This window comes from Haliotis rubra, unplaced genomic scaffold, assembly GCF_003918875.1.
Source record: "Haliotis rubra isolate DU_JTF1 unplaced genomic scaffold, ASM391887v1 Scf423, whole genome shotgun sequence".
Lineage (NCBI taxonomy): Eukaryota > Metazoa > Mollusca > Gastropoda > Lepetellida > Haliotidae > Haliotis > Haliotis rubra.
The window spans coordinates 790,217-817,594 of record NW_025767106.1 but is presented as its reverse complement, the minus strand read 5'-3'; the positions used below and the strand labels follow the sequence as shown (position 1 = coordinate 817,594).

The window sequence follows — 27,378 nt, the reverse complement described above, 5'->3', positions numbered from 1 at the left end:
TTGTAAAACCACGTTTTGTGCCACTCTATGCAGTAGTTACATTGCGAACACACATCAATAGTAACACAACGTCCACACTGCTGTAATCGTCGCTGGTCATATGTCATGTTTTCAAATAATCTGCATCATTACCACATGGAAATTGGTGGCGTCACCCCTTCTCAACCCCTCTCCATAATGAGCAGCAGGAATTCAACATTACTGTCGAGATATCATTTTAACAAGCTTTGACGTTTTGTCCCGAAAAGGACGATATATAAGAGTGAATCGTCAATGTTCACCCCCAGTAGCACAACATGACGTTGCTGGCGTTGCGGGCTACCGTTCACCTTGGCAGAACTTGGTCGAGCGCCGCAAGATGAATAGGACAGACTGTTATGAGACCTTCATCCACGATGCGCTGTGATTGAATCTTTGACACATCGCGACGTTACAACTATCCATAAAAAAAATCGATAATAACCTAACGCCCATCAAGATCGTTCGCGGTCATCTACTGACATCTACGCGTTTCCAAATAAGCTACCGGGCAAAGTAAAGTTATCGCTGACTTCACTTGATCAATAAAATAGAAACAAAGACGAATGTGTATTTTATGATAAATAAAATAATGTATAAAACAGGAATCAGTTTCCAGTTATTGGACTGGAAAGTCCTTGCAAATACAAAGGGTCAGATTTTTTTTTTAAATCACACAAATCCGAGTTTATTCAAAAAGTGTATAAAGAGTCACATAATGAGACAAGAGTCAGGGGGACACGTCATCACTAGGGAGAGTGACCTCCCTAGGCATTCATACATGCCAACACATGCCTCCTCATTGACGTCGTCAGTCGGCGGATGATAAGGGCACTAAAAAAAGGTCTTTCACCCCACCGAATGGGTGAACTTCTTGAACGCAGTTTGGCCCCAGTCGCTCACCTCTGGGGCGAAGGACTTGAACTCGTTCAGATCATACTAAACGTTTGATCTTCCCGATCTTGGGCGGTCTTTTGTCTGGCCTGTTCGTTGGTGGCGTTTATCAATTTCCCGATTGTGGCCTGGCTGCAGTTGGAGGTTCTTGTCAGCTGACGTTGTGAAACTCCCATACTGGCCATACTGACCGCATGGTCTCGTTGCACTAGGGTAAGTCTTGGCATACCCGTGGTGTTTTTGTTGGTTACTGGATCCTTGCTCTGTCCAACATCGGTATTAATGTCATAATCATGCACGTGAATTTGGACCAATGTCCCACAATTACGCTTTTTTACGTTTTGAAAAATGCACGATTCGTTGAAAGTTATAGTTATAGATGAGCTTTGTTGTCGGAGCTATGTTGCGTTTTGGCGAATGTTTTCTGTTTTTCAAATCAATAGGAGCGTTTACTTATGTTACGTTTTTATATACACTTACTTTAAAAGCGACACCTTTCTTTTGTCCAATGGCACGAAAGTGCACGACTGACTCACTCCACGTGATAATGGTTATTCCTGCCGAACACCTTTATCTTGAACTTCCTTGAGTCTCGAAGTGAAAGTTTGGTCAGTGTGAATTCCTTGTGATAGTTGTAAAAAAAACAGGCAATTTCATCAATACCTTCAAAACATATTTAGGACCCCTTTTGTGTTCAGTATGTGATAGTATTAAGAGATGGAGTTTCAACATCGTGTACGTATTGTTATTTGATGTTTGGTGGTAATCTGGCTGATGCAGTCGCTTCTAACAGCAGGTTTTCATTGACTGTGTTGTTTACCGAATGCAGGTAATCTTACACGATCCTCGTATCCACCCCGATGTGGCATCATCTTCCTTTCTGGCAGCACAAGGGACATCGACATTCGCAGTTGTTCAAAGATCAACGGTTCGTAAGTCAACGAATCCCTTATTTACATATCTTAAGACGGATTATAAGCACAAATTACACTTTAGTGAAATATTATCGTGGTTATGCTTGGGTTGTCAAATAGTTTTTACTGTATCTTAAAGTTGTGGTCTATGTGGCCCAGATATTGTTTGAATGCTGCACGCTTTCTGCATAACATATTTGTATTGCATGCTCTGCATGTCAAAGTAGATTCCACTCGACATAACATGTAAAGATACAATTTCATTTAACTTTAAAGAAAGAACTTCAAAACTACTTTAAACAGCCATGAATCTAATCATAGTCAGAGTTGAAAAAAAAACAGGGGATCTATAATTCTCAACATCTGACGCCCGTTCTGACACCCACTGGTCTGTCTAGTATGTATCAGGGGATCTATAATTCTCAACATCTGACGCCCGTTCTGACACCCACTGGTCTGTCTAGTGGGCACTCAATCGTATTTGAGATGTCATACTTTGACAACAATTGTATGGTTTAATCCTCATACCGATTATTAACGAAGAGTCCAGTGCTTTCAGCTACAGGGGGCTCGACCATTAGAAAATAGTATTTGCTTCTGGGACTAAAAATGAAACATTCACGCATCATATAATTCGCATATGTGAGTAAATTTTAATGCATCTGGTAATATTGTTGTGGAACGATGCCGGTTTCTTTTAACAGTACCAGTACATGCCACCACCGTATCAGGATTTCAAGAACCGAACATGTCTAGATACTTCATCACCCTCATTTACCAACACCCTTCAGTACTTCGACACCTACACTTATGAAAACTGTCTCCAGGAATGCATCACACTGAAAACACGCGACCGATGCGGGTGCATCAGACCAGCAGATAATGGTAAGCGGTCTTGTGATTTAGCGACTATTTGACCAAACCGATTTATAGTTAGATGATTACAGCATTATCCGACCGTGTGTTGTTTGACAGAAGTATGTCATTGCGTCCAGTATGTTTACAAGGCAATCGGAAATGTGAATCGGTTTCAGTCGGTAATACAAGCAGGACATCGGCGATGATTAAACTCCTCTAAGTTGCGAGTGAACGAGTTAAGCTTTAATGCTGGAAGGTATTCTAGACAAAATAGACTTGTCAACTGACAATGGGCGGATGGTATTACAGTACTAAGTAATGCAGGTCTTTCTTTAAAGTTAAACACATTGCTGAAACCCACGAGTACAATCACTGGTGCAAACCAGGATTCGAAAGGCATGGGTTTGACTTAGAACGTAAATATTTGTATTTGTCAGATTATGTCATATAATGCTTACATTGAAAATCAATATCATTTTCTCCTAACATGTTCTGTCTATGATCATCTACGTACATCTTATATTCCTGTGAACTATTATACATATCCATCATTATGCAAATTTAATACTTTGATGTCTGTAGACAATTCCACTATGCTACGAAATCTAGCCAACTATTTTATGCGAATGACCTGCGTACAAGTCGTTTGTTGGCTGTATGAAGTAATAATGTACTATGGGCCGAGGGCCTACATACACTAGAATAAAGAGATTGAATTGATACACAGCAAAGTCATGCTGGAGCTTAAACGATGCGAAATGGTTATCGAACCTTTGATACACAGTGTTATGATAGTATTGTTTACCTGGCAAACAAATACCAATAGTTCATGTGTATATGTACACAACTATTAATAATAAATCTCCTTTCACAATTATTCATTATTACTCACCCATTGAAGATATCACTCTTTCATAAATTTACAAAGGTATTACACATTGAAAAACACCGCGTGCCGGAACTATTTGCACTCGGTCACATGACCAAAGTAACGTGATCAAAACAAAATGTCGGCTGTCATTCACAACACATCTCGAAGGCGAGATATTTCAGACGTTTTATTTAAAACATCTTTTCTAACCTAGATCAGGGAATTTTTGGAATTTAAGGAGAGTCAAGGTAAGGCCCATACAGGTGTTGACATAAAAAATGTACGAGCTGCCACTCGTAAAGCTTGGGCCTCCGGTGACTGACTACTGTTGACAATCATAAATGAAACGTATTTATACGCGTGATCCCTGTTATGAGAGCGTGATGTACTTATTCTGTAAGTTGAAAATTGAGATATTATTGGGCTTATTGGGTGAGCAATAAATAAAATACTAAACAAAGCGCGGTGTAATACCATATTTATGAAACGAGTGAATGGTATTGGTATCTAACTCACTATTGTCAGTATTGTCTATTTATTTTACTCATGCACATCAATCTGAACTATGTGCGTCATCTCAAGGGAGGTGGCTACTCCCGTGTAGAAGATTTCTTTCCGTCTCACAGAAAACCTGAGGTCAAATGGCCAAGTGGTTATTGCTTGAAGAATATTTGCTACATGCGTCATTAAGCCATTGAATTTCTCATTTTTTTCAAATTTCGAATTGATTATAAGAACTGATACCTATTTACAAGTACTGTCATTTTCAGCAACTTTTGGAAAATCTGTTCCATGTACACCTTCACTACTTGCTATGACCCGATATATGATAAGGTTACTCTTCTAATAGATGTGAATGGATGTGTGAACGTTGTGTGGAACTGCAGCAATATTCCTGAGGTGTCGACGCTAAAAGTATTCCGATTATAAGTGACATGTTCATTAACCGGCTGTTAAAGTGAACACTGATAGCTGGGTACTTGAGACATGCTCCACCTACAATCACCCTCCGAACTATTTACACAGGTGTTGTACCTGAGAATTTATTGTCTAGGATCATTCATCGATGTACTACATATAATATTTATCTTGCCTCACACATAAAGGTCGTTTTCTGATTGGCTGAGCTTTCTTCTATTATTTTCAATATACCCCGCGATAACATTTGCTATGTACCCCGCTGGGAAAGACGAACTCATTTGGTACTTCGTAGTAGTAATTCTTTATCTCGAATAATGTTGAATCAGGTATGATGTACGGAAAATACTGATGTTTTGGGAATGCAAATCGATTAAAGGGAGATAACTCTAAATTTGTTTTTCTTGTCGTCTTGTACTCCATACTATGATCCGATACCCGTGCTTCAAACAGTTCAAAATTACCATGGAGGTGTTCGGTAAGATAAATACGTTGTTCACTGGTCCCTCGTGGCCCATGTGTTGATGTACCCTCGATGTTTCTTTATGTTCCCCGCTCTGGCTCAGGGAACATAAACAAAAAATCAAGGGTACATCAGCCCATGTCCCTCGAGAATGTTTTTGCAAAACAGCTATTCTTATGTGAATTGTGTAAATTGAAGCTTATTGTCAAAAATTATTGCTTGATGTGTCTTAACGCCAAACAGTTACAGGTAGAGTGGGCTGAGAATGAAGCAGACACCCATTTGAAATTAAACGCAGAAACAGTTATTCTTGGATTCAAAGAGAGAAAAAAGTGATGTTCTGAATTTCATTTTCATTTTAACACAAGAATACATCTATTCAAGAAGTGTAGCAAAATGTTACCTTCTCCAGCTGGTCTGAATTACAATTACCAAATATATAAATCAAAGGCTTACTTTCACAGCCAATATGAAAGTATTTTCTCATTTTGATTGTCTTGCCACAATCTACATGTATTTATATAGATAATGATTGTACTTGACTTGCTTTATATACAATTACACATATGCCGACCTGTGAAATGTGTACGAAATGTTGTATCCAGATTAAAAAGAAATAAAGGGGTTGAAAAAGTATGGCGAAAATGTAAATTGTAGATAAGCCGATCCCCTTCTGCAGATTGCTTTTGTTTGGTCTTCAAACTTTGGCTTATCTACGGTCATATACGGTAGCCTAGAACTAAGGCTAACTTTGTTTTCTATAGTAATAAATGTTATAATGTATTATTTGTATATTGTCAAGTGTGTCAAGTGATGGTTGGTTTAGTTATTAATGCTGTTTACTAACATCGAGGCTGGTATATTAGCTTACAATAAGTACTGTACAGCCTTGACCAAAACAGACATCATTATGCCACTGACTACCATATATTACACACACGCGCAAACAAACAAACAAACAAACAAACAAAAACAACAAAAAACAAAAAACAAAACATAAACGAAGAAAGAAAGAAACAAAGGTTTTATTGAAACTATTGAAACAAAACTGAAAATATTAATCTCAAATACACCTATCACACTTTTATCTCGAGAATGTACGCCATATTCTTATTGTCTATCTCTGTAACAGCTTTTTCGCTTGAAAAACCCTTGATCCGCCTTCGACTGATCTCTAATGATCGATGATATACACTAAAAGCCCAAAGAAAAGTTACCCTCCTTCCTGAATGAATTTCTTACAATCTGCTCAGTTGCAAGTGAGCATGAAACTTTCTGCTGCATTTTATAGCCAAACAATATGGAATCATATGGACACTAAATATTTTGAGAACATTGGTTGATTTTTTCTACTGCTGCAATGATATATAAGGTTAATTACATAGTCCAGTTTTCGATCACATACAAAAAGACAACAAAACCATATAAAGTTAATAATTTTGTTATTTCATGACTATTTCAATATTTAGTGTGGCCACCATTGGCATGCAAACATGCCAGAACATGTCTCCTCACAGAAAATGTCAATCGTTTGATGAAGGCGGCTGGAATACGACGCCATTCTTCTCTCAGAGCAGAGATTAGTTGCGGACGACTGTTGGGCTGTTTTTACGCGAGCGAACCCTGCGATCTAGATAGTCCCACAAATGTTCGACAGGGTTCATGTCTGGCGATCTTGAAGGCCATGGCAAATCGTTGGCGTTGTTGGCGTTGAAGAAGTTTGTCGTCAATCGTGCAACGTGAGGGGGTGCATTGTCCTGTTGGTAAAGCGTGTTTGGGTGACGCTGCAAGAAAGGGAGAACCACAGGCTGGACGACCTGGTCAGTGTAGGCTCGTGCCGTCATATTGCCGTCAATAACGAGAAGGTCGGTGGCAACGTCGTCCCTGATTCCGCCCCAGACCATCACACTGCCTTTTCCCCTTGTGGAATCACGTCCTGAACGCAGCATGGGACTTCTCTTTCACCCCGACGACGGTACACCCTCCTTCACCATCTACATGGTGGATCATAAAACGGCTCTCATCGGTGAACATCAATTGCCGCCAGTTCTGGTTCTGCCAACGTCGGACGTGCTTAGACGGTGCTGCCGCGTCAGCTGTATCCCCTGCCTTGGTCTATAGGGCCGTAACCTTGGACCCGAAGTTTTCTTCTAACTGTTGACGTCCCAGAGCTGTCCTTGCTGACGACTTGGCCGGTAGAAATCTGTTCCTCAGGTGTATTTGACGGCGGTACCTATCTTCACCTGGCGTCACCTTCTTGGACTATCTACGGTGACCTCAGTCTGTCTGTAGCGCTGCATAAGTCTTATTACAGTGATAAGGTGGCATCCGAGGGCGTTGGCAACAACATTGTACGTCGACTCCATCTGCAACATCCCAATGGCTCTTTCTCTCTCTTCTGCTGTTAGTCGTGGCATATTTCTCGTACTTGTGTATCATATCATGCATTCTAGGCTCTCTTTATACCCTAAAGATTCATTCTACACGTGAAATTGATGCAAATACTCTTTGAATATTGCAACGTTTTGGCGATTGATTTTGCTATGTGTAAACAAAAAAATGGAAAAATGTTCCTTTACAAGCAAAAATGTTAACAAAAATAATGTTAGGTGTTCCTAAAGACTTTTGCACAATATCAAAGACACGTTGTACATGCTTTCACTAATGCAAATGTTTTAAAAGACTGAAATCATATAAATGATTCTTTTACAATTGTACGCTCTCTACAGCAGTTGTTTCTTGTTTTAATAGTTGATAAATGGTGACTTTAAATGATTTATCTTTGTTTCAAAGCAGAATTTTATTTTAACCTTTCTTTTGGACATCTAAATCACTGTTATTGGTTTATTTCGGCATGGTCGAAAATATGACAATTTAACTCTTCTGAAAGAGATGCATTTCACCTAAGTATGAATGCATTTGAACAATATTTTTCGTGATTTGCATAAAGCTTTCTTGTAAACTAATACCTAAACTAAACATATCTTTGATAGTTTTTTCTGTAATTCATTGGCGTTTTTGGCGTTAGTGTATCCAATGAAACAATGTTTATCCAATAAAATTGACACAAATAATTTTCCCTTGCCATTTATCCCTAAAACGTAGTCCCCAAGGAACTTCCATAACAATATTTTTTTTCTCTTATTTTTGTCTAACACATCTTTACTTACATGATTTCTGCTGTCTTTATTTTGGAAAGGTGCATGTATTGTACGTGATTGCGAGTATTTACCGTTCATTCTATTTATGCTATATCCGAAATTTCATCCTCGCAAAATTGGTCTTTACGTTTTGAATAAATTTGAAGAAATGTCACTTGAAACCTTTTTTGAATGGGCTGGGACTACCGCACGAAAACATATACCATCTCACATACACCAAACACCCAGAACAATGGACAAAAATCACTTCAGTGTTATGTAGATGAATGCACTGTGATTCAAATCAATATGCCCTTTAAAGTTTTGGCGGTTGTTTAGAAACTTTGCCAATCATTTAACAAAATACGTCCTACTGTTCAAACAATGGTAGATACGTCGTCTTACATGACCCTACATACCGCCCCGCAAACCCACTGGAACGGACAGTAATGTTATGGTACTTCAAATTCCGTCGAAGGGACAGCCACAAACAATCTCACTTAAAATCATACACTAACAATTTGTTAAATACATCACGTTATACATTCTTTTATAAAAGATAAAATTGAATGGGAATCAACTTTACTACAAAGGTCCCGTACTGTCTGTACACGCTTGACTGTAATTCTTTCATCACGAGGGATGTCAATTAAACCCCTGATATTAACCTTTTGATTAACATACTAGTATCTGTTGTGACCGAGACGGAATCGTCTCAATATTATCATTCCAAATATGGACTGACTGAGAAGACAAAGAAGTTGAAAACAATCCCTACCAAATGGTCCCATAAATCATACATTATTTCATACACCCTTGTAAACATTTGATAAATAATGAACCACGCGTGGTGGAATATGTGATGGAGACCGCATCAGTAAAAACAAAATATTTTGAAGAACACAAATTGATTATATCAAATAGAATGCCAATGTGGAGTAGCCAACGATTCATCAGTGCCAGTATTGTAATACAAGCATCAACCTACACACATTTAGATCGATACAAATAGAGTGAATTATGATATTGTTTGCTCAGAACAGGGTCGATTTTCTGCGCCGTTTGCGTGTGGTCCATCAATCTCCAAAGGGTGGCTTAGGGAATGTCAGCACGTCAGCAGACTCTGTAAGATGGCATCTAAAACAGAAGTAAAAGCTGCATGGACAGAGAAACCCTCATGTACTGAGGAGAAAATAGGTAGTTTGTGGACTGATTTTACCCAGAACACAGGCTTCCACGGAGTGAATAAACTCACCCCCGGACGTCACTACAAGATTAGATGGTGAGTTGAATATGATATAGTAGCATTATCAGATAATATGATCAATGCAGTAGTTTCGGAATGTATTTATCAGAAAGTGAGTGTAACGCTTTCAAATCAGTTAAATCTTTGAAGGGTATTTACAAGTGGAATGCCTAAGAAAATCATGATTTGTGGATGTCAACTTCTTTATTGTGAATAAGGAGCAAGCATATACTCAAAAACGTCGTGTTATTCACAATAATGTAGTTGACATCCATAAATCTTGATATTTCTTCAGTTAAATTTACTTCGTACGCTATTTTGGTATTTTGGACTACTCAAGTTTCGTTAAATATTAACTCACTCACTCACCCTGACTAATCAAACTTAGTATTCATATGTTTCATGTTCGCAAAATATGAATGCCATATTGAAATATCATGCATCAAGTAGTTTATGAGGATGAATACATAGCACCTACCTATTTCGAGTTTTCGCCTTTAGTACAATTTGTACTCAAGTGTCTCTTGTGACTACACAGTTGCACAGATGATGCTGGTGTGTTATTTTGATTATATTTTTTTCTTCACCTGAACTCCATATATTCAGATATATGTGGAACTGCACAGCAATACCTTGTGGAATATCCAGTCCTCAACGTGTACCAATCATTAACAATCTTAAATAGTTCGTACTCTGCCTTTTGATGTGAACTTACTGCTGCATGGCAATGTAGTTGCCGTAGTTAGAGAAAATAACGTTATATTTAACGCAGTCCAACATTGTATACACATGAGCATTAATCAAGCACCACCCAATGTTTATCATATATGCACCGTAACACTGCTTGCTTGTATACTAGGCACATAAAGAAACTGTGCATACAAAAATTTAAAATCTAAATTTATCAAACCTGTGTAGACACATAAGGATTCAAACTCAGACATTAGTGACATGTATCAAACATGCATGCACGTGCCAAGTTCCGTGACGTCAGTGGGTTCGTCCTTGAGACGTGCAATATGTTGTTGCACGTGCATTCCGGGAAAGAGAATCAGAGCAAATGAATGCCACACAATAATGTCACTTTGGAAAGCTCAACCCCTGCCCTTGCGATCGTTCAAAAAATTAAAGGGCTATTGAAACGCATAGCATGCCAAGGCTCACGTCTGCACAACGTCATGAGGCCATTGGCAATGGTCCGTGGTGAAATGTCTCAACGACAAGTGGCTGCACATTTCCACTGCCACCGGAACTCCATTTCTGCACTGGTGAGACGCTACCAGAACACAAATGACGTCATCGATCGGCCACGTTCTTGACGTCCACGTGTAACAACGCCAAGACAGGACAGATGGATAAGGGTGACCCATCTTCGCCACAGGTTTCAGACTGCAGTGATGACTGCCCGAACCATCCCAGGACTTCGCCGTATCCACCCAAACACAGTTCGACAACGTTTACGTCATCACGGGATCAGACCACGCCGTCCCGCCATACGGCCTATCCTGACACAACGTCATCGACAAGCTCGCCGAATGTGGTGCCGAAATCATGTCCGCAGAACCCTGTTTTGGTGGAAAAATGTTGTTTTTACAGATGAGTCCAGGTTTAACATTTCCCATAGTAATGGACGTCAATGTGCCTATAGACACGTTGGAGAACGTTATGCACAGGCCTGTGTCTTGGAGAGGAATCGCTTTGGTGGTCGTTCCGTGATGATTTGGGGTGGAATAACAGCACGCCAGAGAACTCCTTTGGTGATTGTTCAGGGCAACTTAACTGGTGTGGGCTACAGGGATCAGATTCTTCGACCTGTGGCAATTCCTTTTCTGCAACGTCATGGCCCTGAGTTAACATTCCAACAGGACAATGGCCCCCCTCATACGGCAAGGGGTGCTATGGATTTCTTGCAACACCACAACGTTGACTTACTGCCTTGGCCTGCAAATTCACCGGATCTCTCCCCGATAGAGCATGTTTGGGACGTCTACGCCGTCTTCCTCATTCGCCAGATAACGTCCTTGACCTTGCAACAGAACTTGAGAGAATCTGGCGTGACATCCGACAAGCCTTCCTTGCACGTTTGATAGGCTCTATGCGTCGTGGATGCACTGCTGTTGTCAATGCTGATGGTGGACATACCCGTTATTGAGCTTGTGACATGGTCGTTTGACTCCTGTCCCGCTTGTGGACTCGTGACGTCATTGTGATTGACAATTGAAATTCTCCCGACTTGTTATGGTCTCATTATCCCTCCATTAAAGTTTATATGTACCTTTGACATTGTTATCGTACTTATCAACTGGGATAATATTTTGACAATGCACAGTTTCTTTATGTGGCTTTATATGGATTAAAAACCAAATTCCGCGTAGCCAAATGGTAACTTTAACACATTAAACTGAGAAAATGTGTTACTGAGACAACTGGTCACTATGGCTACGACAACTACAAGATTGTTCCACAGTTTTCAAATTATGAATGCTGTCATTGTATGACTGACTGACTGACTGAGTTTGGTTTTACGCCGCTTTTAGCAATATTCCAGCAACATCCCGGCGGGGGACACCAGAAATGGGCTTCACACATTGTACCCATGTGGGGATTCGAACCCGGGTCTTCGGCGTGATGAGCCAATCCTTGTATGAATCACCTCTGGCGATCAAATTATTACCTGTTGCAGCCACACTTCAGAAACATCTGCCAGTCACCTCCACATACTGGCAATCAAGCGTCAAATGCACAGCATCGAAATCCTCTGCCATTCCTCATGGAGTGCCTGTAGAATTCAAACAGTGTTACGTACTTATTCCGCAGCTGAAACTTAGAAGTGAACGGGAAATCTGTCCGTAAAAGAACTTGGTGTGAAATACAAAATCACAAAACAATGTGCTAGCATTAGCAACTGTTTTCTAAAATTAACTAAGTTTACCAACGAATTAAAATGCGAGTATTATAGTACAAAATAGAATAGCAGTATAAATTGAAAGGCAGTCCTATAATTAATCAAAAAGTAAATAAGCGGCGGAATCAAGTACTTCCACTACGTTGACCATTGAGTGTCAAACTTGCAGTCATACCAAGCGTTACCCTTTAACATCACAGAGACATCAAGTGCATGGATCCCCTCTTGGTTCCACGTTACGATGTCTCCACAAGCAACAACGGCCGTCTGTAACGCGCGGTATTTCGAACTTTCATCAGACCAATTAGTGAGTGAGTTTAGTTTTACGCCGCACTCAGCAATATTCCAACTATATGGCGGATGTCTGTAAATAATCGAGTCTGGACCAGAAATTCCACTGATCAACAGCATGAGCATCGATCTATGCAATTGGGATACGATGACATGTGTCAAAAAGTCAGCGAGCTTGACAACCCGATCCCGTTAGTCGCCTCTTGCGATAAGCATGGGTTTCTGAAGATCAATTCCAACCCGGAAAGACCGCCTCCGTGGTGTACTGGTGAGAGCGTCCGCCCGGAGAGCGGAAGGTCGCGGGTTCGATCCCCGACCGCGTCATACCAAAAGACGTTAAAATATGGTACTTGTTGGTCCCTGCCTGGCGCTCGGCATTAATGGGCACAACAAGGACTGGTCGGCTCGGAGTCAGTATAATGTGTCTGAGTGGGGTATTCATGCTTCACTGCTGCATGGTATCTCAGGGGGCTAGCACTATAAAACCAGCTTCAGTCTGGGCTAGTACAAGCAGCCGCACATACACATACACACGCATGCACGTCGTCATATGAGCGAAATATTCTCAAGCACGACGTTAAACCGAATTTCACCTCACCTCCAACCGGATATCAACGGATTCTGACCAATGAATCCTACTCCATGTCTGCAAGATCCTGTACTCGGAACCTGCGCCCCGCTAGTCGTCCTTACACTGCCGTTATAGTCCTCCCCTCGGGTGGTCAGGCTCAATGGCTTGGTTGACACGTGTCATCGGTTCCCAAATGCGCAGACCGATGCTCATGCTGTTGACCACCGGATTGTCTGGTCCAGATTCGATTATTTACAGACCGCCGTCATATAGCTGGAATATTGCTGAGTGCGGCGAATATCGAGACTCACTCACTCACTATAGTCTTCCCCCATTCAGGTCTCCCTATATCTTCCCTCCCATGGGCGATATTTTGCTTTGACTGGTGGCCACGTGCCTCTTCGCAAGTCAACTAATAAGATCTAGATAACGTTCATGATGTCACTGACGTTGAGACAGGACATCCCTACGTCCCGAATGCCAATAGCGAGCCATTGTGCATTTTTTTAATGATTCCGTTACACCCAAATGTGTGTATCATCTTCTAATTTGAGGGACTGTGTGAAGCTCATGGGCATGAGCATTCCAGTATACTTATGTATGATAATCTGTTTTTATCAACATTTCATAAAAAAAAGATGCCTTTGGATTCAGGTGGTGCTTAAATTAATACTCATGTTTAAACATGTACTGCTGAAGGATGACAAGGTGTCTTATGAGTGAATAGCATGTCCCTTGCAAGTTTAATAAAATCACCGGCTTATTAGTCATAACTGAAAAACAGAATCTCAACTGTCTTCGGAGAAGTGTACATCTAGACTCTTATAGGATTTTTTTGTTAGCTTTTCATGGACTGTCGCAGTTTTGGCGATGACAGCATACATGACCTACAACATCACAAAGGAGATGATGAATTACTACAGATACCCAGTGATGACTAACACGAAGGTGGAAGTCCTCGAGGAGCTGCCTTTTCCTGCCGTCACCTTCTGCAATCTGAGTCCGTTTAATCTAACCAAGATTAAAGCAGTCGATCCCTATCTGGAGGAGTATTTAACTAAAGTCAGCATGTTAGGATCATTGACGGGAAATCTAAATTGGAGCGATCCTGGCTACGGGTCAACATTTCGGAAGAATCACAAACACGACTGGTGGGAAAATGTATTTCCATGACTCTAAACAGAATGTTTTATTTGTGTTTGATGAATGGTGTTGAACATCACCCCTGCACAGCTGCAATGAAACCTATTTTCACTAACATGGGTCTCTGTGCCACCTTTAATTGGAATGCTTCTGATGTTGCTAAAGTTCGAATCACTGGATCAGACAACAATCTCATCATGTATGCCAATATTGATCAGGCCAACTATGTTCTTGGGTCCCAACTGGCTGCTGGGATGAAGGTATGCAAAACAAAGTAATTCATAGTAAATTCGGAAGACGATTTACAGAATGCACAACTGAGAATCACATGCGTACCTTTACGTTTTCTTTTTATTAATAACCTGTGAAGATCCGGGGTAGAATAGGTCTTCAGAAACCCATGCTTGCCACAAAAGGCGACTATGCTTGTCGTAAGAGGCGACTAACGGGATCGGGTGGTCAGGCTCGCTGACTTGGTTGACACATGTCATCGTATCCCAATTGCACATATCAATTCTCATGCTGTTGATCACTGCATTGTCTGGTCCAGACTCGATTATTTACAGACCGCCGCCATATAGCTGGAATATTGCTGAGAGCGGCATAAAACTAAACTCAATCACCAACTCACTTTTTCTTAATTCTACATTTGTACCAACACTGTTTGTACAACATCTCACATGTAAAACCATTACTGGGATTAGTGCAGTTAAGTATATAAATGTATTAACGACAAACTATATATATATGGTGTATAGATGATGATGTTTATGCGTCCACCGGGACGAATATGACACGATTTTCTGACAAAAATAATCATGGCCTTTGTGTGATACCGTTTATTATTTTCAGTTTGAACACAGTTCATGTAGTTCCAGTTGTGTTTTAATGGTGAAGTGACATACAAATATGACACTCACTAAATGAATTGCTGTTTCACTGACTACAGGTAATATTACACGACCCTCGTGTCCATCCAGATATTGCGACATCGTCCTTCCTGGCAGCTCCAGGGACATCAACATACGCTTCTGTCCACAGATCAACGGTAAGTCACTTACATGCACACTGGCGTGTTCTGCTAATGCACGCTGTCATCTTGTAAATATCAACTTTTGTTAAAATGCATGTGTCAATTGCCATTTTTGTATTTTCCATACCGATAATGAAGAGTTGATATGGTGAAACAACATGCAGTCTTTGTATGTCTTTAAACTCCGTTCGTTTTTTTTTCTGCTGTAAGTAGAGTTAATATTGACGGAATACAGTTGTTCATACATAATTATGCTCATTACAACGCAAAGAATGTAATACCTCAAACGTTAAGAAATAGTCATGAATAACGGTCGTTGAATCCCCGTGCGCAATGCCAATAGGAATTCAAATCACAGACCAACGCTTTGAATAAGGTATTATTTACGTCCTGACAGTTGTCCTAGTTTCAAAACGCTGTAGCACTCAAAGAAGAGATCCCTGTATATAACTTCTTTCATCACAGAAACATAATATACTGGACACAATAATTTAGGGATATTGGTATTTTTATGATTGATATGGTATCAGTGTGTCCATGAATAAATAAATCATTATTCATTATTTCAAAATTTACATATATCCCTAACTATTTTTGTCCAGTATATTTAAGTCATTTAAAACCACCTGCAACATCCTTGTGCAAAAAGCACAATTGTTTGGATAAAATAAGATGTTATTTACGGACTTATTTCAATCAGTTCGAGTACCTGCCACCACCCTATCAGGCCTTCAAGAATCGGACATGCTTGGATACTTTATCACCCTCATTTAAGAACACGCTGCAATATTTCGACACCTACACATATGAAAACTGTCTGCAGGAATGCATTACAGGGATAACACGCAACCGTTGTGGTTGCATAAAGGCATCAGATAACGGTAAGATGTAAGATCATGTGCCAATAGCTGAAAGGAAATGGTTAATTATTAAGATGCAGTTTATAGAAGCCCGTCTTCCTTTACAAATATTAAACAAGCTCTGGTTGACTGGTCAATACATACACTTAACTGGCGACACCTGAACCGCATGTAGTTGTAATAATTGGTTTATACGCACATGTTGTCGTGAGCATAGAGGTTCCTTGCCATGTTTCTCACTTTGTTAAAAATATTGCCATTTTTCTAACCATTATGGTTTTATTTTCAGCAACTTTTGGACCAATTTGTTCCATTTATATCTTCACAACCTGCTACGGTCCAACATATCGTGAGTTCATTCTGCTGCTATGATGGTTTCTGAATGCGTGTTGTTTGGGGGTTTTTTTATAGAAAATTCATTTACAAACACGTAAACATGAATGTTGTGCCAACTACAATATGCTCGCCTATGGGCCAATTGTTTGGTTGAAGTTTGAGCCAGGTGGCCAGGTTCATTCCTATACAAGCAGTTTTGAGCAAACGTAAATATTCTTGCCCTTGAGTTTTTGAACAAACGAAATTACATTCCTTCACCCTTACAATCTATGAAAATAGAAAGTTGAATTTTGTCAGAAACTTGCCAGAAACTGGACAGCTGCTAGACGTAATGTCCCAGAATTATATTGTTACGTCTTAAATTTAGTATTGGTACATCCTGAACACGAACGAATTTGGGCTCAGAAATCTAGAGGTTTAAACACGCAATGAAGTATAAAATTGTTTCGAATGTCATATGGATGGAGGCACCCATGAAGGGCCACCTCCTCGTGGTGGGTGCTGGGTCACGCCAAGCGCCCTTCAACCCCCCGTTGTGGACCCGGGGGGATATTAGGTCCACCAACCCGTTTGCCGTGGGTTGCGCCCCTGTGTCGGTGGAGGACGGGATTCTGGTGGTTGAGGGCAATAGGAGCCTGGAACCGTGTTCCTGTTGCCCAACACACCACTTTGACCCTTACTTCACCTAGACGGGTGGTAGAACTGGCCCGGTTCTATCAATCGGCTGGTCACGCCAGGCCCTATGCATAGTGAGTATTATTGCACATATTTCATATATCATTTTGGTCTTGGCTACTCTAAATTTAAATTATTCATGATATTGTATTGCCTAGAGTCCTATGCCAGAAGGCGGTGGCTAATGGGCCAATCTGGCATTACTGACCTCCGGGTTCTAATTGTCTTCAGACAACTGTCATGGGCGGAACCAGCTAGACTTTTATTCTGTTTGACAATATTAGCTTCCTGTGTCTGTATTGCTTGAGTATAACATCCCTGTAACCCTGGTGTTTCGTAGTCGGTTTCCACTTCGACACCGTCCTTGTTGACACTCCATGGTGGGTGAGGACCCTCTGGTTCTCTATCCAAATCAAAGAGAAAACATATTGATTTAGAATTTGTCTCGTCTTCTGATGATGAATCAGGGACAACTTATTTGGATTCTTGGCCCCGTTTCCTGGTTGTACAGGGAGCGGATGGACAACCACTGCAACTTAACCCTTTTGCTGTATCTAAAGCTATTGCTGGAATATGTGGTGATGTGAAAAATGTTACTCGCCTCAGAACAGGTTCCTTGCTCGTGGAGTGTGCCAGGAAGCAACAATCTGTCAATTTGCTCAAAGCAGGACACTTTGCAAACACTAGGATTGAGGTTTCGCCCCACAGAACACTGAATTCTTGCAGAGGCATTGTCCGTGATAGGGCAAAATGTCTTACTGATATGACAGAAGTAGATATTCACACGAAAAGATGGTGATAAATTTATCAAAACCAATACGTATCTTTTCACATTTTGTCTTTCATCGCTACCAAAAACAATTAAAGCTGGATATTTCAACACTGAGGTGGAAGTCTACATCCCGAATCCTCTTCGGTGTTTTAAGTGTCAGCAGTTTGGACACGGTGCTACTGCATGTAATAATTCTCAAACATGTTCTCGCTGTAGTGGCAAACATGACAATGCTGACTGTACAAGTGACATCAAGTGTGCAAATTGTCATGGTGATCACATGTCCTCTTCAAGATCATGTCCAACCTTTGAAAGACAAGCACAGATTCTGAAAATAAAACACACCAAAAATATTTCTTTGCTGGAAGCAAAGAAATTGTTACCAAACACCTCTCCACAGAAAACGTACGCTGCTGTAGCATCTACTTCCTGTCTGAAGGTTGACCATGGGTGCCAGACGGCCATCTCATGGGTATCAGAAAATCAAACTATTATCTATAAAATCTCTGAGGATACTGGAACATCTACTCAGACTGATGCTTACCTGCAAGCTCAGTCACTACCTGGTACTTTACAAAAAAATCATTCTGAGACACCAGCACCAGCTTCTCATAAACAACCAGACACCGCTCCTTTGTCAAAAAAGAAAGGTAAGAAATTGAATAAGAAACCAACAAATACTATTCCTTTACCTTCAGAGCTCCCTCTGGAAAATCCATTTGGTCCTTTCGATATGGAGGTTACTCTGTCCTCACAGGAAAAGCGGAGGACAAATTCTTCCTCCCATTCTAGAGAGAGATCCCCAATTGAGCCACAATGACTCAATTCTCTCATATCGTTCAGTGGAATTGCAGAGGATTGAAGAACAACTTCAATGAAATACACTTACTCATACAAGATCTTCAACCTTCAGCTTTATGTCTGCAGGAAACACATTTAAAGCCGACAGACGAAATTAACTTGCGTCATTACTGCTCATATCATTATTTTTCTCCTCCTGGCGATAGGGCCACTGGAGGTTCTTCTATCTTAGTCAAACAGAATGTTATTCATAGCCCTGTTGCTCTTACATCTAGTCTTCAGGCGGTTGCAGTGCGACTCACTTACACATTGCATTTACCTTATGCTCTTTGTATATTTCTCCGTCTTCAACCTTGCAGAAGACTGACCTTCAATCTCTATTTGACCAACTACCAAAACCCTGCATTATTATGGGGGACTTTAATGGCCATAACCCACTCTGGGGTGGTACAACCACAAATGCTAAAGGTAAATTATTAGAGGAGTTCTGTTCAGATAATGATTTATGCATTTATAATGACGGTGCCAAAACATATTTACATCCTGGCACAGGAACTTATTCAGCCCTTGATTTATCAATTACAGACTCAAACCTTCTGAATGAATTTGAATGGTCAGTCCACAATGACCTGTGTGGTAGTGACCATTTTCCTACAATATATTGCAGCCTGTGAGCCCATCTGATCTTGCCCGAACCTCAAGATGGAATTTTCAAAAAGCTAACTGGCATTTATATCAATCTCTGTGTTGTAACAGACTTAAAACTGAACTTTTTATAGATGTTCCTGATGCCATAAAGGATTTTTCTGATGAACTCAAGAAAATAGCTGATGAGTGTATACCCAAATCCTCTGCAATTCCACACGTACGAAAACCATGGTTTAACGACGAATGCAAACAGGCACGGAAGGCACGGAAGAAAGCTGAGCATTATTTCCGTCGCCATCCTATGGTCCACAATTTAGACAAATTTAGAATTTTAAACGCTAAGGCACGACGTACTTTTAAGCAAAATAAACGCCAATCTTGGCGAAACTATGTCTCAAAAATCAATTCGCGCACACCGATATCAAAGGTATGGAACATGATCCAGAAAATAAAAGGTAAGGGCTCTAAATCCAGCATTAAGCATCTCAAAGACGGAGATGAATTATAAACTGATACATCTGACATAGCAAATAAACTTGGAGAAACTTTGGCCAAACATTCTTCCTCATCCAACTATGTACCTGAATTCCAGAAATATCAAAGACAGCAGGAAAAGAAATCTATTAATTTCAATTCAGATAATGGGGAAGACTACAATGAAACCTTTTCAATCCATGAGCTTCATACTGCTCTTGACCAAGCTCACGATAATTCCTCAGGAGCTGATGGTATACATTATCAACTCCTGAAACACTTACCTGCATCATGTTTGGAGACACTGTGACATATTTTTGATGACATTTGGATAACTGGAAATTTCCCTTCATCGTGGCGCGATGCTATAATTGTGCCCATCCCTAAACCTGGACGTGATCATACAGATCCCTCTAATTATAGACCAATTTCACTGACAAGCTGCGTTTGCAAAACCATGGAACGTATGATCAACAATAGACTTGTTTGGTACTTAGAAACCAATAACCTTATAACTAATATACAATGTGGTTTCCGTAAAAACCGTAGTACCATCGATCATTTAGTACGTTTAGAGTCTTTTGTAAAAAATGCCACAATTAATAAACAGCATGCAGTGTCGATCTTTTTCGACCTAGAAAAAGCATACGACACGCCATGGAAACATGGGATTTTAAAAGACTTACATGATTTTGGATTACGAGGCCGTTTGCCTCAATTTATATCCAACTTTTTACTTGACCGGCAATTTCAAGTCCGAGTGGGTTCAACCCTGTCTGACCATTACAATCAGGATCAGGGTGTCCCACAAGGCAGTATTTTGTCTATCACCTTGTTTAGTATCAAGATAAACAGTTTATCCAAGGTTTTAAACGATTCAATTGATGGATCACTTTTTGTGGATGATTTTAATATTTCTTGTCGTGGTAAAAATATGCATACTACTGAACGGCAATTGCAGTTGTGTTTAAATAAAATAAATAAATGGTGTCTTGAAAACGGCTTTAAATTTTCCAAGTCCAAAACTAATTGTCTACACTTTTGTAGAAAATATAAGCCGCATAAAGATCCAGAACTATCATTAAATGGCACTCCCATCAAAGTTGTTAAGAAGGCCAAATTTTTAGGTCTATTTTTCGACGCCCATTTAACCTTTTTGCCGCATATTAAATCACTTAAAGCCAAATGCCTGAAGGCACTCGATTTGTTGAAAGTTGTTTCCAACTCGAAGTGGTGCATATCCAACTACCCTCCTTCACTTATACCGATCATTGGTACGATCTAAACTTGATTATGGTTCGATCGTATATGGCGGAGCCTGTAACAGCAACCTTAAACTACTTGATTCTGTTCACCACCAAGGTCCAAGACTCTGTCTTGGATCATTTAGAACTTCTCCAGTTGATAGTCTCTATGTTGAGGCAGATGAGCCTTCTCTTTCCCAACGCCGTATTAAATTATCTTTACAATATATTACCAAACTATTTTCTAACGAGTCTAACCCTGCATTTGACTGTGTCTTCACTCCTCTTTATGAGGATTTGTATAAGAAAAAGCCTTCTCTTGTTCCGCCTCTTGGGCACAGAATTAAACCATTCCTTTCTGCTGCTGGCATTGAGCTGGAGAATATTTCTCCTTTTCGTCTTCTTTCTTCTCCTCCTTGGCAATTGGTGAGGCCAGACGTTGACTTAACATTAACCACATTTAAAAAATCCGAAACTAATGATTTACAGTATAAACAAGAATTTAGTCAATTAAGAAATAAATATAATACCTATAAGTCCTTATATACAGATGGATCCAAGGATGGTGGCGCAGTGGCATGTGCCACTGTCATTGGATCCCGAACAATATCTTCTAGAATACCAGATAACAGTTCCATTTTTACAGCAGAAGCATACGCCATATCAACGGCTCTTAAATATATTCAACGACATCCTAAACATAAACAGTACATAATCTTTTCCGATTCCCTTTCATGTCTTCAGGCTATTAAAAATATTTCTTGTAAACATCCACTTTTATTAGAAATTATTGAATTGTATAATGAGCTTGCTACTGGCCAGTGCGACATCGTCTTTTGTTGGTTACCCAGCCACGTTGGCATTTCTGGGAATACCATGGCTGATCTTGCTGCCAAGGCAGCACTCAACAAATCTGTGACACCACTTCTAATTCCATACTCTGATTATAAAGCAAGCATTAGAGCATACATCCGCTATCTGATGCAAAAGAAGTGGGACACCCAAGTAGGTATCAATAAATTACATGTAATTAAACCAACCATTGGCTACACCTACTTGGGTTGCCAGTCCAGATTTCAAGAGGTCATTATGCGACGATGTCGCATTGGCCATACAAGGTATACTCATAAATACTTGCTAAAAGGTGAAGATCCTCCGTTTTGAATCCCTTGTGATGAGAGAGTTACGGTCAAGCATATCCTGCTTGACTGTGTTGAATTCTCCATCATAAGGGATAAATATTTCAGTGTGCAAACACTTAAGGATCTTTTTACTACTATTAATTCTCATTTAATTATTGGTTTTTTAAAAGAAATTGACTTCATTGATGAAATCTGATTAACATGTTCTGTAGATAGATGTATTTTAATGATTGGTAGTTTAGATTAGTAACTGAGATTGTTAGTGGCTGTACCCTCAAAGGGGGTTGAAGTAGTGTAAAATTATTGTCCTCCTGAGAGGGTACGTAAGTCCCAAAACTTTCAAAGTAGAATTTTCACATACCAAGTTTTTAATCGTAGTATTTTTGTTCATTTAGATTTCGGTTAAATTATCCTACAATCACCAGCGGCTGAAGGGATAGTGTAAATCCAACTAGGGTCCATGCAGGTAGCAAAGGTACTGTAAGTCCCCATGGACCCTAGTATGGTGACCTACTTTCAGTTGTTGGTGATCTATAGCCTATTTTTATATTGTGTTGTCCCCTATGGTTAAAATGTTTTAGACTCTATTACTAGTTTTACATGTATATCTGTGATGTTCTAGTTGTTTTACTGCCCTTCGTCGGCAGATTTTTATAATTTACATATATTTCATTCCAATATCAAATGTTCTCGTAAATGACATGACTGAAATATTGCCGATGTGACGTTAAATTTTAACTCACTCACTCACTCACTCACTCATATGGATGGAAGATTTCGGAGTGCGGCGTTAGGCAACAAAAAAAACAAAGCATTGTTTCCAACTGTTCGGCTTCGTACTTGACACATAACCCGCGCTTGAACTAAAATAATGTCTTATAAGACACATGTGCATAAAACACAGTAACAATGCCCCCTTTTTAGTATTCAGCTGTCTATATTCAAATGCAGCTATGTTAAGTACTAATATATGTTAATATATGTAACTACTAATAACTCCTTTGTGAATAATTATATACTTCTTTTTGTCAGAACAATTTATGCAAAATGCGACTATTCAGAAATCCTGCGGCTGTCAAGTGCCATGTTCATTCGAGACATACGATGTCAAACTATCCACATCGAGGTACCCGTCCAATGTGTCAGTGGCGCTCATTCTGAAGCTTGGATATGCACCAGATGAGGCATTTATCAGGTACATCTGCGAATCATATGATAATAAGTTGTAAGATGCACAGAATATCTACAAGCAACGATCATATTTCCCAAGTGAGCCAACGATGTCGTGATCCTGAAAGAAACACCTGACATTTCCCAATTGAAAGCATGCCTCATCAGTTGTCAAATGCTCACACTTAAAAACTGATATGAATAGTAGGACTGTACTTTATTTCCCTGTCCTTGTACAATAACTTTTAATAATACAAGCTACAAATTTTCAGGGAAAACTATCTTGAAATAAGGTTGTTCTATAACAACCTGATCGTTCAGTCGACATCTCAAACTCCACAGTATACAACTGAGACCATAATAGGTAAGTGGCAGATTCATTTTCAGATCTTTCAATAAACCTTTCAAAGTTATCGACCATGGTGAACAGGTGTAAAGATCTATAGCGTAGAGTGCCGCGTTTTTCACCACATTCTCATTTCAGATTGACTTTAGCGATTCATCTTCACACTACAGAGGACAGCTCCTAACGGGTATATATACTTTGTTGCCAGGTAACCTGGGAGGTCAGATGGGCATCTGTCTCGGGGCCAGTATCCTGACACTCACAGAACTCGGAGAGTTCCTCCTCATTCTCATTCTCACAATCTTCAGGAGATGGAAATATGGCGGCGAAGTCAAGCATATCAAACCTATTCATCACTGAAGTAAACTTGTCTACAGCCAATTACGCACAATTTTAAGTAGTTGAATATACTTTGAAAAGTAAAATTAGAAGCATAGGACAGTTATTATTTCCAGTACTTTAAGCGGATCAATTTATATTTCAAACATCTTGATAGGTCTTTATACTTTTATGCTAATTGGTAGTCAAAGATAATAGTTGTACATCACAAAAGGAGTGATTTAACTGAATTTGAAAGTTTGAAGTTGTTATTAAAATAAACAGAAAAATAGTCACTCTCCTCAGAAAGCCTGTGATTTGCCCATGTGACTCCTAATAAGTCCTTCGCATCATTCGGATCGTCGTGTTCACAGTATCAATAAATGCCACAAGCAGTTGTATTGTCATTTTAAATTTTGTCAGAAGGGTTGAGATTATTTTCAACGCAAATAATATTTCCAAAAGTGCAGATGAGAATTTCTTGCTGAGTTGCCTGAAAGTCCGTTTCACCATACTTCGTTAGGGGTCACGTGAGAGAGACACGCATGCGAATGTGTTCTTCGTTATGCCCTGGCGGTTTTCATTTTTTGCGATTGTAACTTCCTTTGGATTCTTCATTCGGAAGTGTTCGGTCAAGTGAGTAGGAGGACTTTTACTTCAAGATACCAAGTTGGTATTAACCACTCCTTTCCGAGATCCTGTCACCAGGATAGCCATTGTTTGAGCAGAAGTCCCTCTCGACGGAATTGTCTCCGAGCATCACACACCAAGATAGCGTCGGGAAGTGAAAGGGGAGGAGTTTCAGGGCAGAAGCGCCTCTCCTGACGCCAATATCATCCTCGCTCAAATCCTAAATGCGCAGCAACAACAGGCATATACACCTTAATCCTTGGCAGAAAGACTCAAATGGAAAGCTAGCGGTACCAGAGATTCCGGTGAGCGGCGGTGTCGAGATGAAAACGGTAAAATCAGACAGCGAGTCAGATGACTGTGGATAAGTCATCACAAAGGATAAGTATTTCAATATCAAAACATTGAAGAATCTTTTTAATGTGAATTTACATTTAATAATTGCATTGTTAAAAGAAATAGAATTGTTAAATAAAGTTAAATGCACGTTTTGTAAATAGATAAAAAAAAATATAATTGGTAGTTTAGACTATCCTTCGTTGACAGGTTTTATCATTAATAAATTTAAAACCTCTTTTATTCACGATATGGCTGAAATGTTGCCGATGAGACTGTAAGTCTTCAAGTAACGAGGACGCAGAGAATGACGGTGTCTTTGTTGCAGAATTGGGTGATATTTAAAAATCCGATGACAACTTGGGACCCACAGTGAACGAGTTCTGGCTACAAATCAATTAAATTTAATTGTTTTTATTCCAGTATATTCCATCGGCCCATGGACATTTAAAAAAAAATTTGGCGGGGGCGAGATTAAAAATTCATGGTTGTCTTTCTTTTAAGAAGAGCAAGTTATACAGAATAGTACTATTTGTACAGGAGAATAATTTATAGTAGCCAGAGAAGTAAACATTTGCAAGACAGTGTTTTGGTGAATGTAAATGTCTTAAAGTATCATAAGCTGGGCAAATAAGACAGAAATGGTATTCGTCTTCAACGCTGTGGTAATCAAAGAGTTGGCATATTCTTTCTTCATACAGTTATCCTTCCCAGCGTCCGGTATTAACTCTCAATTGTAGTTCTGATGATCTAAGAAGGAAAAGTAGAAGTCGGTGATCTCGTTTAGTTAAAGTCGACAAGTAAAATTCTATGTTCAGTAAAGATTTGAAATGTTGATATGAGTAAAGTTTCTTCGACTCTGTGATCCGTGCGTGCCATTCCTGCTGGTTACATTCTTTAAGTCTCTGTTTAAAAACGTTCCCAAAAATAATTTATATCGCCCACCTATTGGTAAAGCCAGACTGAGCCAAATCCGTACATGAAAAGTAATTCCCGAATATTTGTCACCCAAGTTCTTCTGTTCTGAACGTCTTAAGTAGAGATATACTTGTTTAGGATATCTGTGACGATCAACTTTAACCGGAACATGATCCCTCATGCGTGATAATCAACAGCAATGTCGTAACATCCACAATCTCCTAGAGCTGTTGCGTTTCATACATGTCTTTCGGCTCCCAGGACATATTTGCAGAACTTAACATGGAATTGTTCAATTGTAGACCTTTCGAATCCTCAAATATCGGCTCCATACCGAAGAATTGGTTTCATCTGAGTATCGAACAACTTGAATAATAAATGAGGTGACATATTTCTCAATCGTTGTTGGAAAATCTTGATATTAAAGAGTGCCTTGTTTGCTTTGATGGTTAGCGTGCTTACTGCTTTACTCCATGATAGCCGTGAAGAAAATATTAATCCTAAATAATTAAAATATGTTGTAATCCTTATTTCTTTACTTCCATACTTCCATTTTCTACTTGTTTTACAATGCCTCCTCTTCTGAAAACTATTTTTTCCGTCTTGTCTAGATTAACTTCGAGTCCCCATTTAGCACAGAACACTAGCAGCACATTTATCTTTCTCTGAAGGCCAATCACACTGTCGTCAAATAGGCATAAATCATCTGCGTAGAGAAGCATGAGAATATCCAGAAATTCTTGTCCAATATACATTTCTCTCAATTGGGACTGTTGTGTCATTTCTTCATTTCTTCAAGATCCACTATAAATAGTGAGAAAAGGGCTGAGTGGGCATCCCTGTCGTACACCAGTGTTTGTGTGAAAGAAATCAGTAATTGATTAGTTAGATACCTTGACAGCAGCTTTTACATTTGCATGAATTCCTTGATATAGTTTGAAAAATTTACCATGAATGCCTTTCTTCATAATCGTGTACCAGAGTAAACTGCGGTTTATACTATCAAATGCCTTTCGGCAGTCGACAAACAAACAATAGCATCTTCCATTCCGTTTTGATAAGTATTTCTGTGCGAGTCCCTGCAGTGTCAATATATTGTCCATAGTTGAAAATCCGGATCTAAATCCAGCTTGCGACTCCGGAACCTGTTTAAATACGTCACAGAAGTGTTGCATGCGTTAGTTTAGAATATAAGTAAATAGTTTTCCGAATATGTCCATCAGTGTTATTCCTCTGTAATTGTTTACGTCATTGAGGTTCCCCTTCTTATGTAGTGGCTGACGACCAAGACTGGAAAAGGGAATTAAATAATTCTGTATTATATTTTAAAAGTATGTTTTGACACACCTTTAACATCTCCGGGAGCATCCCATCTAAATCAGCTGCTTTGCCGTCTATGAGATGTTTTCATGCACTTAAAACTTCTCCTTCTGTAATGTTCTT

The 27,378-nt window shown here is 39.6% G+C and overlaps 1 protein-coding gene across 1 annotated transcript; it reads left to right on the top strand.

The window, feature by feature from the left end:
* Positions 1–9,181: 9,181 nt before the first annotated feature.
* On the top strand, positions 9,182–24,431 carry LOC124288756 (acid-sensing ion channel 1A-like). The gene is made up of 8 exons (XM_046725284.1): positions 9,182–9,358; positions 13,932–14,492; positions 15,182–15,280; positions 15,966–16,146; positions 16,415–16,474; positions 23,250–23,412; positions 23,660–23,751; positions 23,942–24,431. Exons 2-8 carry the CDS (start codon positions 14,259–14,261, stop codon positions 24,091–24,093), a joined length of 981 nt encoding a protein of 326 aa, XP_046581240.1. The 5' UTR covers positions 9,182–9,358; positions 13,932–14,258; the 3' UTR covers positions 24,094–24,431.
* The last annotated feature ends 2,947 nt before the right edge of the window (positions 24,432–27,378 follow it).